This window comes from Cyprinus carpio, chromosome B9, assembly GCF_018340385.1.
Source record: "Cyprinus carpio isolate SPL01 chromosome B9, ASM1834038v1, whole genome shotgun sequence".
NCBI classification, from domain to species: Eukaryota; Metazoa; Chordata; class Actinopteri; order Cypriniformes; family Cyprinidae; genus Cyprinus; species Cyprinus carpio.
The window spans coordinates 5,002,349-5,020,013 of NC_056605.1; the positions used below are offsets into that span (position 1 = coordinate 5,002,349).

The 17,665-nt window shown below is 36.0% G+C and overlaps 1 protein-coding gene across 8 annotated transcripts in view; it reads left to right on the forward strand.

Moving 5' to 3' along the window:
- LOC109095670 (dedicator of cytokinesis protein 9-like) overlaps nt 1–17,665 on the forward strand; it is a 94,442-nt gene that overhangs the window by 69,923 nt on the left and 6,854 nt on the right. For all 8 annotated transcript variants that reach the window (XM_042730691.1, XM_042730695.1, XM_042730696.1 and 5 more), the window contains exons 35-45: nt 2,804–2,918; nt 3,005–3,071; nt 3,166–3,213; nt 3,829–3,965; nt 11,092–11,207; nt 11,332–11,469; nt 12,398–12,580; nt 12,726–12,839; nt 13,148–13,363; nt 13,442–13,499; nt 16,072–16,178. In XM_042730691.1, coding sequence (XP_042586625.1) covers nt 2,804–2,918; nt 3,005–3,071; nt 3,166–3,213; nt 3,829–3,965; nt 11,092–11,207; nt 11,332–11,469; nt 12,398–12,580; nt 12,726–12,839; nt 13,148–13,363; nt 13,442–13,499; nt 16,072–16,178 — 1,299 coding nt within the window. The remainder of the gene's footprint in view (nt 1–2,803; nt 2,919–3,004; nt 3,072–3,165; nt 3,214–3,828; nt 3,966–11,091; nt 11,208–11,331; nt 11,470–12,397; nt 12,581–12,725; nt 12,840–13,147; nt 13,364–13,441; nt 13,500–16,071; nt 16,179–17,665) is intronic.

Here is a 17,665-nt window from a genome sequence, read left to right on the forward strand (position 1 = left end):
TGCACAATGGGTTTGTAGGGGCTTGTATTTAAAGGTACATGGGTGAATCAGCGCTGAGAGCCACAGGGAAACACATGAAGCTGAAAGTACTGGGGCCCCCTGCAGGGCTGTGGTGGGCGGGTGCAGGGGGGCCTATGTGTGGTGTAGTGTGTTGTGTGGTGGGGGGTGTGACACAGTGATTGACAGGAAGTGGACAGGGTCATTATTCTCTCTAATCAATTGAGGTTTACTGGTTTATAGCAATCCCAACCGACCGCACATTAATGCTTGTTAATCACTGTTAAAGGAATAGTTCACCCAAAAATTAAAATTTTATGTTTATCTGCTTATCCCCAGGACATTCAAGATGACTTTGTTTCTTCAGTAGAACACAAATTATGATTTTTAGCTTCAGCCGTTGCAGTCTCTCAGCTGTAAAATGCTTGTCAATGGTCACAGAATCTATTAGAGAGAAAAACATGCACAGACAAATCCAAATTAAACCCTGCGCCTCGTGACGATACATGGATGTGTAAAGACAGAAAACGATTGGTCTGTGCAAGAAACAGAACAGTATTTATATCATTTTTTTACCTCTGATTCAAACAACAGTTGTTGAACTGTTAGAACTCTTGTGAACGCGCTTCACAGCAGCAGGCGCGTGAGACTTCTTCTTCTTCTTCTAAAGCTTTTTTGGCAGTTGGCAAACCAACTAGTAGGTGCTTTACCATGCTTTAGTGTGGAACAAAATGATAAAAAATAACATAACAGGATAAAGAAAAGAGAAGACGCTAAGACATCATCTTCTTCTTGTGGCTTTAAGGCAGATCGCAGACTTATAAGTGCATTATCACCGCCTATCTCTCAAATTGAGCATTGTTATTTTTATTTGTGATTGTAGATGGAGTGTCAATGGTCCACTTGAGAGATAGGTGGCGGTAATGCACTTATAAGTCTGCGATCCGCAAATAAAGCAAGAAGAAGAAGGTGATGCAGGCTGCTGTGAAGCGCGTTCACAAGAGTTCTTACAGTTCGGACATTGTGTGAATCAGAGGTAAAAAAAATATAAATACTGTTCAATTTTTTTGCACAGACCGATTGTTTTGTGTCTTTACACATCAATGTATTGTCACGAGCTGCAGGGTTTAATTTGGATTTTTCTGTGCATGTTTTTTTTTTTCTCTCATAGATTCTGTGACCATTGCCTAGCATTGTACTGCTGAGAGACTGCAACGGCTGAAGTTAAAAATCTTTGTTTGTGTTCTACTGAAGAAACAAAGTCACCCTCATCTTGGATGCCCTGGGGGTAACCAGATAAACATCAAATTTTCATTTTTGGGTGAACTAACGCTTTAATACCTGTTATAAACCTGATTTACTAATCAAACACATAGATAATAATAAGGAACAAACATTTCCTTGAAATGATACCATAACATTGTAAAACAGTGAACCATGAATGATGTTTACAAAGCCAATTAATATTCAGTGCCGTAAACTCACAGAACTGAAGCTGAATGATCTTGTGTTGTTGTCTTGATGGAAGCATTTCAGTGTAATGGAATAAATCAGACCTGAACTGAAGCAGATAAACTGATCGTTTGTTAGTTTAGTAACAAACGTCTCATTTATTAAGTGTGTCATTGTGTCCTGCATCATAAATGTGTGTATAATAATTAAAATATGTGCAGGTTGTCAGGAACTCTGTGTCATGATATGGCCTCTTTAAGATTATTCTCCAGTGGAGAGCAGACATTTCTGTCAGCACGTCTGTATTTTGTAGACGTAACGGCAGATCTTGTGCCTAAATCCACAGCTGATGCTTCCAGTCACAGGAAGCTGAGTCAGTAAATCTGTTGACTGCAGGAATGTTGTGGTGCACTGAATGATCTCTCTTTGATATTCTTTCCTTTTGTTGCATTTCAATTAGTGCAAAAACAGTCCTTTAGTTTCCATCTGTGTAGCCACATAATAAATTAAGTGAATAATCAGACACAGTATTTTGTGGGTTTCATAGTTTCCACACCCTGCTGTCTCAGTGAGGATCTGCTGGCAGGGGAACATGGGAAATATTCTGGCCAGTGCTGTGCTATGGTAGATACATTAGCATGTTAGTGTAGGCCAGCGTGTGTGTGTGTAGAGCTGCATTCCTCCCTGTGCAGTGCATTACTGCTACTATATTAATTTCCTTTTTCGTTTGTACAAACATGGCATTTATCAAAGTGTGCATGTGATTTGAGGTGGATGTGTGTGTGTGTTAATAAATGTGCATGTGTGTGAGAGTGCTTAAAATTGCCTGAGTGTGTATTAACAGTTGCCTCAAAAGTGTTTGGACACTTAAGCAACACTTCCGTAGATCAAACCAAATATCATTTAATTTAAAAGTGATAGCACAAAAAAATAAGCTAAAAAAGAAAATGGGTTTTAAAAAACGGGTTAATATATATATTGTATATATATTGCATGAAAGTTAAACTAAATTAAAATTAAACTTAAAAACTTGAAAATGAAATAATTTAATGAAAATCAAAAGTGGAAGTGCTAAAGTTACTGTAACTGAAAAATGTAACCTAAAAAAAAAAAAACATTTAAAAATCACATAACAAACTTATTAAAGTGAAAATTAAAACTGAAGATATAAAACTAAAAGCTAATTCAAATTATTAGAAAATATAAATAGTACAAAAATAATACAGGAGAATACTGATATTGTTATATTATTTTAATATATTGCAAAGATCTCCAGACAAGTGTGACTTAAGTTTCCAGAAGTGTCGATGGTTTTGTGGTCTGTGAATGTCCGATCTTGTTTTCTCTGTCTTAGGGTCTTGTCTCTGGGGTTCTGGGCAGCTCTTTGCTCCGCTGTGATAAACTGGACCAATCTGAAGTGAAGAACATATTAATGTGCTTCCTGCACGTGTTAAAGAGCATGTCTGAAGGTACACACACACACACAACTGAGATTATATAAGCCTGCTTCATTGTAGTTGTCTGTTGTTTGACCGATACATTCGCTGTGTGTTAGATGCTCTGTTCAACTACTGGAATAAAGCTTCACCCACAGACCTGATGAACTTCTTCAGTCTGCTAGAGTAAGTGCTGCGCTTCACACCTGCACCTCCACAACACACACACACACACACACACACACTCCTGGCTCATCATTCATTTCTCATCTGATTTCAGAATGTGTCTTCATCAGTTCAGATACATGGGAAAGAGACACATTGCAAGGTAATGTCTTTATTTCTTTATATCTTTTTTTACAAACACATTTATTAATTTTGCACATATTTATAATAGTAGAATATAAAAATGTCATGAATAATAAATAGAAATATAAAGGAGCACTTTACAATGTGGTCCTAAAATAATAAATCTAAATAACCAATATATCTGGTTCAGTGTTTATTAATATTTGCATTAATGTTTATTCATGTTGCATTAATTTTAGCTCAGGTCCATTAAATAATATTAACAGATACTTTTGATTTTAATCATGTTTTTGTGAATGTTGAAATGAACTTAAAGATTAATAAATGCTCTACAAAAGTTTTTCAAAGTTCATGTGAAACCCTGTTGTAAAGTACCCCAATATATATGTTATAAATAAATAATGTATAAATAAAGTAACCAGAAATGTATTCAGAAAACTGGTGAGTTAAGCACTACTAAATATATGTTTCTGCTATTGGCCAACATGTTTTATAGATACCAACAGAAGTCAATAACAAACTCATGTCAGACAACCACCAATAATAACAGAAGATTTATTTTTTGTCAGTGAGTGTTTAATGAGCTCATAACAGAAGCTTCTGAAGATCCTGTTTCATTTGACTCTGTCATCAGGACTGTGGAGGGATCAGGGCCGGTGGTTCACGAGCGCCGCTCTCAGACTCTTCCTGTGTCCCGCAGCAGGACAGGAGCCCTGCATATGAGACTGCAGCAGCTCAACAGTCTGGACAACTCCTACACCTACAACCACAGTGAGACACACACAAATCTGCAGCTCTCTCTAGTCTTGGAATAAAATACAAGAAATTAAACCTTCCTTCTATTTTATTATTTAATGTTGAAAGAATTGGAATTCATTTATGAGATCAAATGAAATAGGGGTTTGTTTGTTTTTTTAGGAGAGAGAAAATCATGAAAATTAACCAAAAATGTGTTCAGCCTCAGGCCATCCAAGATGTAGATGAGTTTGTTGCTTCATCAGAACAGATTTGAAGTCCAAACAGCTGATAAAAACATCACAATAATCCACATCTCTCCAGTTCATCAATTTACATCTTGTGAAGCGAAAAGTGTTTTAATAAGGCTTTGTAATAAACAAATCCATCATTAGGATATTTTTCTGGCTAAAATCTGCATCCATAATAACACTTCCTCTAGTGAAAAACTTAATCCCCATTGTTTTATCACATTAAAATCCACTGTCATATTTGTTTATGGCTGTTTTCGCTCTAGACACAGGGTGTCCGCGGGTCCTTAAAAAGTCTTAAAATGTCTTAAATTCGGATTCGATTGGTCTTAAATATTTTTGGTCAAATTGCCGCTACAATATCTTCAGTTTGACGGACCTAATGACTGTTTACAATCATTTTCCAGAATACAGAATACAAGGTCGCGCTGAGGCCCCAATAGTATCTTTGTAAGAGACTTCAGAACAAGTGACATGACATACAGCCAAGTATGGTGACCCATACTCAGAATTCGTGCTCTGCATTTAACCCATCCAAAGTACACACACAGCAGTGAACTCAATATTCTCACAACGCAAAAAAAAAAAAAACATTCAAAACAGAGTGCATGCATTACTTGAAGTGTAGTGCGTGTGCACATTTACAGTGCGCTCTCACTGTATGATTCAGTCTATTAAAATACATTCAGAATGATCACATCTTCAAGACATGGGGGGGCAGGAAATGTGTATATTTATACTACGTCATATAGTTCAATCAATTTCCGTCAATTTCACACGGAAGAGTGACATTTTTTCTCCTAAAATTACCATATACAAATGTAATAATTATTTTTTTACAACAGTTCAATAAACTAGAAGTTTTATTAAGAGAGTTATGGTTTAGGCATCATATTGCCTGTTTTTGCACTATTTTGCCAACAAAAATAGTTCCAAACAAATCCACAGCGCTGTTTTTCATCTTTGAGCGACATGACAGCTTTGCCGTTTTGTTCCTGAATGAATCAACCGTTTAAATGATTCGGTTCAATCGCAATGACTCACTTATTAACAGTGACTTTCTGCAACCTACTGGCGGATCAATTTACGTTACGTTACATTTTTAAAATAATTTTAGATATCAGTATTCAACGTTTTATGTTTAATATATCAAATTATTTATGCATCTGTAACTGCAGGTTAAAATGCATTCATGTTCTGTATTATACAGTGTGTAAATACATCTAAATGCAACTTCAGGTGCAGCTTATGTCTGGATTGAAAATTTGATTTTTGTTGTTAATTTTTTTGTTTGTTTTTTAATTTGCCAAATGTCTTATTATTCTAATTCACTGATTAAATGTAAGAATTTGACTCAAAATATAATGCACACTTATCGAAAAAATGGCTTTATAAAGGTAAAATGCCCATAAAAGGTAAAAATCAATTTAAACTACAAAGATTAATTTCTATCTGACCGCCAAACAGAATATGAAGAATGCTAAAAACTTTAGGAGTCAGCTGTCCACGAAAGTCCTTAAGATACCAGCATGATAACACACTCAATCAGTTGAATGAATGACTCAATGACTCACTCATTAAGTAACTTACCACCACTTACTGGTTATTTATAAATTCATTTAAAACATTAATCTAATAACATTATTTATTGCAGTTGTAATTATTGTTATTCGCAGTGTAAATTATTTAATCTGCATTGTAGCAGCCCTATAGTGTATATTGAAATAATTGATAAATTGTAATAATTTGTCTAAAAAGGTTAAAAAATAGGCCTTTGTAAAGGTTAATCAAAATATGCAGATTTAAGTATGTAAAAGCTGATAGAACAGAACACTGATGAAAATATTGATTCAGAATCAATTGTTTACTCCACCAAAAATCTCAGTGTTGCAGTTATTTTGCAGGGATATTTTGTATAGAATATTGTCTGCTGACATTAAAATTTCACTCTATATTGTAGTAATAAATATAATTTATTACAGCAATTAATTATTTTTTATTTATTTAAACACATTAAATATTACATATATGAATGTAATAAAATGTGTATTTCCATTACTGGTTTAGGTCTTAAATTTCATATAAGGTGGTATTAAAAAGGTCTTAAAAAGTCTTAAATTTAACTTGTTCATGTCTGTAGAAACCCTGTAGACAGTGCTTGATCTGAGCACATTTATCTAGACGAGACGAGACACCTTTTCCACTGGAGAAAGCAATAGTATGGATAAAGTATTTTAGCCGGAAGCAATAGTTATACATATTAATGATGGATTTGTTTCTTACAAACACACATCTTTTCACTTCACAAGATATTAATTGATGGACTGAAGTGGTGTGGATTACTTGTGGATCATTGTGATGTTTTATCAGCTGTTTTAACTCTCATTCTGAAGGCACCCATTCACTGCAGAGGATCTATTGGATGAGCAAGTGATGTAATGCTACATTCACATTTGACATTTATTAATTTAGCAGAAGCTTTTATCCAAAGCGACTTACAATTGGGGAATACATCAAGTGAGAGAGGCAAAAAGAAAGGAAATGCTCGTAATACCAAGTTTTAAGCATTGTTCAAATAAGTACAAGCTAGACAGGGAAAGATTTAAGAAAAAAGGAAATACAGGTGGTTTTTTTGTTTGTTTGTTTGTTTGTTTGTTTGTTTTTTATGATGAAGTCAAATAGTGACGAAAGCGATGAGTTTTCAGCTGTTGCTTGAAAATTGTCAGGGATTCCCCATCCTGGATAGGGGTGGGAAGATCATTCCACCAGCCAGGAACAGTAAACGAAAATGTTCTGGAAAGTGATTTTGTGCCTCTTTGTAATGGTACCATGAGCCGTCGCTCACTAGCGGATCTCAGACTTCTGGAGAGGATGTAGATTCGAAATACTTAGTGGAAGTAGGCGGGTGCTGAGTCTGTGGCTGTTCTATATGCAAGCATCAGTGTCTTGAACTTGATGCGAGCCGCAACCGGTAGCCAGTGCAAGGAGATAAAGAGAGGTGTAACATGGGCTCTTTTGGGCTCGTTGAAGACCAGTTTGACCGCTGCATTCTGAATCATTTGTAGAGGTTTGATTGTGCTTGATGGAAGTCCAGCCAGAAGAGCATTGCAGTAGTCCTGCCTAGAAATGACAAGGGCCTGGACAAGAAGTTGTGCAGCATGCTCTGTTAGAAAGGGCCTGATCTTTCTGATGTTGTGCAATGCAAACCTGCAAGATCGAGCAGTCTTTACAATGTGGCAGGGCCGTAACCACCATAGACATTGAGGGGGACAAGTCCCCCCCAATAATTAAAAGTGGCCAAACTGTCCCCAAAATATTTTAAATTCTTGCATTGATCTGCTGCACTCCGTTACGCAGTGCTCTTGTTAGGATGACAGAAACCTTTAAAAGTTATATGTTCAGCCTGCTCTGCCTCTGCGGTCTAACAGCGCTCGTCAGTGTCACAATAACTGAGATGGCCAATCAAATCAAAGTAGGCAGGTTTTAGCATTCAGAGAAGCAGAGTGCGATTTCCAGCACGAAGTGTGAGTTTAATGTTGAAACAAGACATCGAGGTAAGATGTGGAAGTTGCAAATCATTTAATATTAGTCCACTTTTTTTTTACGTAAAAAATATGGAAATTTTGAGAGAGAGAGAGAGATTAAAGTTTTGTTTGTGAATTACCTGCATCTGTGCATCTCTTTCAACAAAAATGAAGCTGTGAGTTTAGTTAGTTAGATTTTACCTCCTCTTTGTTGAGTAATAGCTATAATGTAACGATCCTATAGACTGTAAAAAAAAAAAAAAAAAAAAGCGATCCAAAAAGCTATTGTATTAATAAAAAGCTATTGCAGTGGGCCATACACAACAAGTATCTCTGCTCTGATTTGTGTGCGAGTGGTGTGTGTGTGTGTGTGTGTGTGTGTGTGTGTGCATGTGCATGTGTGCCGCATTAATATAGCTTTTTATGCGCTTCCGTTCAAAATCAGTTAGATTTTTAATGATTTTTACTGGAGTCTCTTATGCTCATCAATGTTTTATTTTTTTGATGGATGTTTTTGTTTGATCAAAAATACAGAAAAAAAAACATTAACACTGTGAAATATTAAATATTGGTTTCCTATTTTAATATAGTTTAAAATGTAATTTATTTCTGTGACACAGAGCTGAATTTTCAGTATCAATAGGCTACTCCAGTCTTCAGTGTCACATGATTCTTCAAAAATCATTCTAATATGCTGATTTATTTACAGTGTTGAATGTGTTGTGCTGCTTATTTTCTTGTTTATTTTTTTAATCATTTATTTATTTATATTTGGAACCTGTGATACTATTTTTTTTATTTGATAATAAAATGATAAAAAGTATAGCATTTATTCAAAATAGTAATCTTTTCTAACAATGTCTTTACTATCCCTGATCCTTTTAACTTTTTATTTACCAATGAATCCTGAAAAAAGTATCACAGGTCCCAAACAATATATGAAGCAGCAAAAATGTTTCCAACGTTGATTATAAATCAGCATATTAGATTGAATTTTGAAGTAATACTGCTGAAAATTCAGCGTTGTTTCACAGGAATAAATTATATTTTAAAGTATATTAAAATATAAAACTGTTATTTTAAATTACAATAATATTTCCCAAAATTACGTTTTTAAGTTGGTCCCCCCCAATGTTCAAGACATGGTTACAGCCTTGCAATGTGGTCTTTGATAGGTTAGGTTGTTATTAAAGGTTTAAACTTGGTTTTTTGAGGAAATTTGTTGGGTTATTTTTTGTTGAATATATCTGGAATGAAGTCATGCTGTAGATTTGGAGTGGCCGGGAGGACAAGAAGCTCAGTCTTTGCCAGGTTGAGCTGTAGGTGATGTTCTTTCATCCATGCTGAGATGTCCACCACGTGGCCTGAGATCCGTGCAGCTACGATCATCTGGTTGACATAAAAGATAGAGCTGTGTGTCATCAGCATAGCAATGGTAGGAACGCCGGGGACCAGTTGATGTGCTTTGGAATAAAGCCCTGCATTTCAGCCCGAGCCCGACGGGCCCCGACTTATTTATGCCCCTAGGGCCGGGCTTCGGGCCAATTTTCACGTTATAGCTCACATGCGGGCCGGGCCTCGGGCCTTTTTGGGTTATTTATATTTTTAGACATTAAATAAAAAATGAAAGTTGACGTCGACGATAGAAAAACAAACATAGAAAGACATTTCATAAACTCATACCATTCATAATATGATAATTCAACCCGTTATAATTAAACTGACATACTGACATGACAGTCTCACACACGCCGCGCGCACGCATTTTCCGTCAGCGCGACCCCCACGATTATACTTCACTTATATCCACTTATTGTAGTAGTAGCTATTAGAGGCCTCTAAAGTAATGTAAATGTAAACAGCACGAGACCCTGCTACCGCAACTGTCAAGACTGGCTGGTTTAGTGTCCCGTCAGCAGCAGCAGCGAACGTGTCTTCAGCGCAGCGGGAAGAGTGATAGAAGAGAGGAGGACTGGGTTAAAACCTTCCACTCTGGAGGCTACTTTCTCTTCTCCACGATGCTCTGTAAGAGACTGTTCTAACTTTTCATTTGACTGGACTTTATTTTCGTTTAACTTTTGGAAACTAATGGAAAAAAGAATGGACATATTCTGTGGTGCATTTTTGAGGTAGTAATAACCTGCAAGTTTGTTTTTAATTAATTTAATTTGTTTAGATTGTAGGCTATTTCTCATTTCGTTTGCGAGGGCTGTTGCGAGCCTGCCTCAGTATTTCAATTTTTTTTTTTTTTTACTCACTGTGGTTTAATAAATAAACATTTATTAAACTGTCTGTGTGATATGCTTGAAGTGTTTTATATATGGATTTTATTGTAGCCAAGTAAAGTATTAGCGTTAATTTGAGAGGTTTAATTGATTAAATATGTTTTAGGCTACTTGCTGTCGGCTCGGGTGTTTAACGTTAATCGTCAATTTAAAAAAAAATGCTCCAAACATTTTTTCTAAATCAACTGGATAAAGAAATGAGAAACACAAAACTGACCCATTTTTTAATTGTTGCAAATAGGGCAGGCTTCCGCTGTGTAATAAAATAAAATAAATAAATAAATAAATAAAAACACGGGCTCGTGTCGAACTCGGGCTGATAATTCTGATGAGCTGTCGGACACGGGTCGGGCTAGGACCTGAGCGTCTCGGGCCAGGGCCGGGCTAGGGCCTAGATTTGAGGCCCGTGCAGGGATCTACTTTGGAAACCTCCCCTCCCCAGGCCACCCTGAAAGATCTACCAGAGAGATAGAATTGAAACCAGCAAAGTGCAATCCCTGTGATGCCCAGTGATGAGGGGGCAGACAGGAGGATCTGATGATTGACAGTGTCAAAAGCAGCAGATAGATCCAGGAGGATAAGAATGGATGATTTGGAATCAGCTTTTGCAATCCGCAAGGCTTCCGTGACTGACAGTAGTACAGTCTCAGTTGAATGACGACTCCTGAAACCTGACTGGTTAGGATCCAGTTGGTTGTTCTGTAAAAGAAATAATGATACCTGGTTAAAAACAACTTGTTCGAGTTTTTTTTTTTTTTTTTTTTTTTTTGCTATAAATGGAAGGAGAGAGACAGGTCTGTAGCTATCAATAAGTGAAGTGTTTAATGTAGGTTTTTGAGCAGTGGGGTTACCTTAAGAAATAAACTCATCTCTAATCATTTTTTAAGACAAATTTAATAGAATTTATAGGCAAATCTCAATAAATTCAAATGTTAACAGCATAAAATTTATTGACAGCCATACAACATTCTCATTTGTTTACTTTCATTCACAGTTCTTTGTTTTACTCATTTACTATTATTCTGACCTCACAGCACATAGAGCAGCTCTCGGATCAGCTGTTATAAGACCCTTCCACATTTGTGTGTGTGTGTGTTTGTAGATTACAGTCATTCAGATGCTGATGTGTTGAATCAGTCTCTGTTGGAAGGAAATATTGCCACAGAAGTTTGTCTAACAGTTCTGGACACACTGAGCATCTTCATCGTGGGCTTTAAGGTCAGACATCAGCCATCATCATCATCATCATCATCATCACAATCACCTGCAATCATGAGTGGTGTTGTTTGCTTTATTCCTCACTGATAACAGTGTGTGTGTTTATATGTGTGTTTGCTCTCAGACTCAGCTGAGTTTGGATCACGGCCACAATCCCCTCATGAAGAAAGTCTTTCAGGTTCATCTCTGCTTCCTACAAATCAACCAATCAGAGACGGCCCTCAAACAGGTCTTCACTTCTCTTCGCACTTTCATCTACAAGGTGAGTGTGACAATAGAATAAGCACATAAGTCAATGGCTACTAAAGGGACAGTCCATCCAAAAATGAAAAATCTGTCATCATTTACTAGGGACCTATGATTTTGTGGAGTGGAAAATACAGAAAGAATCTAGCCATAAATTGCATAATGTCACAGAATAAATCAAAAGTGGGGTTGTACAATTTATCAAATTGCAATATGTACTAGTGTCTGTGAAAATTAAACTGTGAAAGACTAATACTTAAATCTGGAGTCTGCATTTCTGCATGTCTCTGTGTGAGCGAGTGAGTGAGTGTTGCAGTACAATAATATTGTACTACTACACAAATTTATGCAATAATAATAATAATGCAATAATTGAAATCTTTTTTAAAGGTATATTTCAGTGTTTTAATTTTTTTTTTTTTTTTACAGTACACTACTGTTGTTCAGCACTTTGCTTGCATAAAAAATAAAATTGTTGATCTTTTTTGTTTGATAATATTTGAAAAGGTTAAAAGATTATTTAAAATTGCTAATATTTGAAAAGGTTAAAAGATTATTTAAAAATAATTAAATTGTTAATGTTTTATGCTTTCATTTTATTACCACCATTGTTGATAATAAATGTGTATTAAATAAAAAATCCATGTAAATTAAAACAGAGAAAATTAGAATTTCAAATGTCAAAATGTTAACAAATTATTACCATCATTGTTGATAATAAATGTGTTTTAAATATGTTAACAAATTATCATTTGTTAAAGTTTTATAAATTCATTTTATTAGTCATGCTTTTTGATTTAGCAAAAATAAAATAATTTGGGGGAAAAAATTAAATAAAAAAAGTGTTTCATAGGACTCTAATTTACTTACCCTCATGTCATTCCAAATTCTGAAGATGATGTTCACACTGTTGTTTTCCTGTTTTCTTTAATGGATGTGTCCAGTTTCCATGTACGTTTTTCGAGGGCCGTGCGGATATGTGTGCGTCTTTCTGCTACGAGATTCTGAAGTGCTGTAACTCCAAACTGAGCTCCATCCGCAGCGACGCGGCTCATCTGCTCTACTTCCTGATGAAGAGCAACTTCGACTACACTGGACGCAAATCCTTCGTCCGCACACACCTGCAGGTGCAAAAATGCCACATTTATCCTATGACGCTAAAGTCACAGAATGTTTGGATATCATGTCTGGGTTATTTCATCCAGTCTTTACAGATTCGATGACGACAGCACGTGATGATGTCATAACGATGTCATGTTTGTGATTCCTCAGGTGGTGATTGGCGTCAGTCAGCTGATCGCTGATGTCATCGGAATAGGAGGGACGAGGTTCCAGCAGTCGCTGTCAATCATCAACAACTGTGCCAACAGTGACAAAACTATCAAAGTTAGTTCATTTTAAATACACACAAGCGCTAGATCCTGAAACGAAGATCAGATGTGTCTGGTTACAGTGCAAGGGATTTCATTTTTGGGGACAGACAACATTGTGTTATGCTTGATTTGTTGGGATATAAAACGTAATGTGTCTTGGAAATAAACATAGTTTTAGGATTTAGGAAAATTTGGAAATGTTTTTCGTCACTTATGAGCTCTCTTGTACAAATGGTCAGATATCCGAGATGATCCTTTAAACATTTTCAAAAAGAAATAAATAAATATATTATAAAAGAGTTATCCTTCCTTCTCCCGCAGAACACAGCATTCCCATCTGAGGTGAAAGACTTGACCAAGAAGATCCGCACTGTTCTGATGGCCACGGCTCAGATGAAGGAGCACGAGAGAGACCCCGAGATGCTGGTGGACCTGCAGTACAGTCTGGCCAAATCTTACGCCAGCACTCCTGAACTCCGCAAGACGTGGCTGGACAGCATGGCCCGTATCCATGTGAAGAATGGAGACCTCTCTGAGGTACATCACACACAGACACACACATCTTCATGTGTGTTTAACTGTGGAGCTTATGTTCTCTGGTTTGGTTCTATTCAGGCAGCCATGTGTTATGTGCATGTAGCAGCGCTGGTGGCCGAGTACTTGAGGAGGAAAGGTTAGACACACACACACACACACACTTGTGATGATGCTATTATTGTCCACTTTAGTTGTGGAGTTGAGAAAGGAGCAATTTAGAGAACAACAGTGACCTACTGGAGAATACTAGAAGTATTTTTCCATTTGGATATTAAACATTTGTCAATAAAGAGTTGTAAGCCTTGAAACACACTAAGCATCTCTGAAATAAAACGTTTAGAAATCAAAGCATACTTTCAGTAAACATTAAATAAATATTAAAAATCAAAAATAAAATGTATATTATAAATAAAATATATATATATCACATAAATCACATAAAAATACTTGTTGATCACTTAAGTAACTGGGTTAAATGTTTATACTAGAGTTCAAAAGTTTGGGGCCAGTAAGATTTTTCTATTCATAAAAGATTGATTTCTGAAGAATCGTGTGACACTGAAGACTGGAGTAATGATGCTGAAAATTCAGCTCTGATCACAGGAATAAATTTTACATAAACTTTCAGTTTTTACTGTATTTTTGAATAAATAAATGCAGCATTGGTGAGCAAGAGACTTCTTCCAAAAACATTATCCTTACAAAAGCCTTACAAACCCCATTTTTAGTTGAAGTACAGTATACGTTATTGGTTTAAGAAAAAAAAATAATTATATATATAGTGCTGTGAAAAAGTTTTTGCCCCCTTCCTGTTTATTTTTATTTTTTATTTTTTTTCTTCCATATTTGTCACATTTGAATGATTCAGATACATTTTAATATTACACAAAGATAACCCGAGTAAATACAAAATGCAGTTTTTAAATGATGATTTCATTTATTAAAGGGGTGATATGATGTAATTTAAAATTTTCCTTTGTCTTTGGAGTGTTACAAGCTCTTGGTACATAAAGAAGATCTGTGAAGTTGCAAAGACTAAAGTCTCAAATCCAAAGAGATATTCTTTATAAAAGTTGAGACTCATCCACACCTCCCTGAAACAGCTCGTTCTAACACGCCCCCACAGCTCTACGTCAGTATGTGGGAAGATTTGCATAACGCCGCCCAAATGTTCACACAAAGAAAGAAGGCATACCTTTTATTCTCGTTTTAGTATTGCTGTTGCCGCCGACACGCTGTGTGTTTTACTGTGAAAGGGAAACTACTTTGTTTGGCCTTACAAAAGAGGACGATATCCGCTAGATATCTATGCCTAGAGCTGATCTGTGCTGGTGGCTGAGGAAATACATCAACTTTGCACTGTGGATCGCCGGATCGGCTTTCACCGTGGACGAAGTGGCGTCCAGCCCACGGTCATCACATGTGATGGCTGCAAGACCAACGGACGCGCCTTCGTAGAATCCGCCTGCCGCACCGTTCTCAAGCCCCCCGCCGCGGCTCACTCAAGCTGACCGCGGCTCACTCTAGGCTGCAGTGTGTGATGCTGTTTCGTTGAGAAAGCAAAACTCCTTTGTTTGGCCTTCCAAGAAATCATGTTTATATAACGTTTATAATGGGTTTTATGTTTTTGTCTCATCTCTCCGGCCGGACAGGGCATCACACAGGCATCACAGTGTGTTAAGAGGCATAACATTTCCGTCATACGCTTGAGGTATTCAGCCAATCACAATGCACTGGATAGCTGGCCAATCAGAGCACACCTCGCTTTTCAGACCGATGAGCCTTATAAAAATTGACACGTTTCAGAAGGCGTGGCATAGAGGGGAAACAATAATGTACATTATTTTGAAAATAATGTGTTTTTTGAACCTTAAACCACATAAACACATTACATTACACCAAATACACAAAATAATGTTCTTTTTAGCAACATCATATGACCCCTTTAAGGGAAAAAAGCTGTCCAAACCTACCTGCCCCTATGTGAAAAATGATATATGTGTAATATATATATATATACTGTATATATATATATATATATATATATATATATATATATATATATATATAGTTTATTGTTATTTTTTTGTATATATATTTTTAGTTTATTTCACAGTATTTTAGAGGGAAATAAAAGCAAAGTGTGCTAAATATTATCTACAGTATTTAATCATTAATATACATAACACTACAATTTGAATATTAATTTAACGCATTATATATATGAAAAGGGTTCACTATTGTAAAATTGCTAAGTGTCTTATTTGTAATTCATTTTCAAGATATTTACTTTTGAAAATCCTACTGTCTGGTCTATAATTGGTAAGAATGCTTGAGTTAGTTTTAAGTCTTCACTACCAAGGACACATGTCTCATTTTTCAGGTTATTACTCTTAATGATTACACAGTAGTATGTGGAAGGTTTCACTATCAGTCACGTTTCTTTTCTCACTCATATCTCACTCTTCTCCATGTCTGATAAAGTCCATGATGATATAAGTTATCACTCAGTATCTTACGTTTTGCAGTTCTAAGAATTAAAACATTTCATGACTGGTCTCACTCCAAACAATTATCTTTCACCTTTTCTACCAGGCATTATCACACATCTGGCTCTTTTCATATATCTGTTTTTTAAATGGCATTGCTTCAGGAAAACTCTGTCTCTTCAGATGTGAATGGTAATGGTTGTTTGTGTGTTTGTGTAGGCACATTTAAACAGGGCTGTACTGCATTCAGAGTGGTCACACCAAACATCGATGAGGAAGCATCCATGATGGAAGATGTGGGGATGCAGGATGTTCACTTTAATGAGGTGAATATATCTGTCTGAAAGGCCAACAAACCAGTAATTCAAATCAGAGGAGAAACAAATAGTCATGAAGTGCAGCAAAAAGTGGATTTACACAGTATGGCCACCTGTTACAGTAGCAGGTATCAGAAGCAGAATTCAGGAGAAGCAAGTTCAATACTGAATTTGAGAAATAAAAATGTCATTTGCAGGGTGTATTTTATGTTTAATATTCAATTTTGAAGTGGAAGATTTTAGACCAGTATTATTTCACTTGAAGCAGGGCTATCATATTTTGATCAACAAAATTACTTTTTTGCATTTTTGTAACATCATAGCAAGTTAAGATAAAGCATTATAGAGTGTCAGTGTTGATTTAGTTTAATATTAGTACAGTAAAAGAGGGAAGCAATAAACTAATGTCCATGTAACTGATGGTGGTTATCAGTGAGCTTATCTCCACTGTGACCGATACTCAACCATCATTCCTGCACTTTGACTTAGAGATAAAACAATAATAAGATCAATCAACAGCCATCAGCGCTTTGAAGCAGGCTCATTATAGTTCACCAAAACCATGAATAAACATTCCCATACCTGTAAATAAAATAACTGAAATAAATATGGAAGCCCGTTTCCGCCACTGAATAAAACAAATTAAAAATGATATTGCGACTTTGTATCACACAATTCTGACTTTTTTTCCCATAATTGCGTGATATAAACTCACAATTGCGAGCTATAAAGTCAATTGCGAGATATAAAGTCACAACTGCAAGATAAAAACTCACAATTCTTTTTTCTCATAAATACGTGATAATTGTGTGATACAGACTCGCAGTTCTGACTTTTTTCTTGTAATTTCGTGATAGAGACTCGCAGTTCTGACTTTTTTCTCGTAATTTCGTGATACAGACTCGCAGTTCTGACTTTTTCTCGTTTGCGTGTAATTGCGTGATACAGACTCGCAATTCAGACTTTTTTCTCGTAATTGCGTGATACAGACTCACAATCTGACTTTTTTCTCATAATTGCGTGATACAGACTCGCAATTCTGACTTTTTTTCTTCTTATTTGGTTGTTAAGGATTGGAATTTAGGACTTTTTTTCTCGTAATTGCGTGATACAGACTCACAATTGACTTTTTTCTCGTAATTGCGTGATACAGACTCACAATTGACTTTTTTCTCGTAATTGCGTGATACAGACTCGCAATTCTGACTTTTTTCTCGTAATTGCGTGATTGCGCAATTCTGACAGACTCGTAATTGCGTGATCTGACAATTGACTTTTTTCTCGTAATTGCGTGATACAGACTCACAATTGACTTTTTTTTTCTCGTAATTGCGTGATACAGACTCGCAATTCTGACTTTTTCTCGTAATTGCGTGATACAGACTCGCAATTCTGACTTTTTTCTCGTAATTGCGTGATACAGACTCGCAATTCTGACTTTTTTCTCGTAATTGCGTGATACAGACTCACAATTCTGACTTTTTTCTCGTAATTGC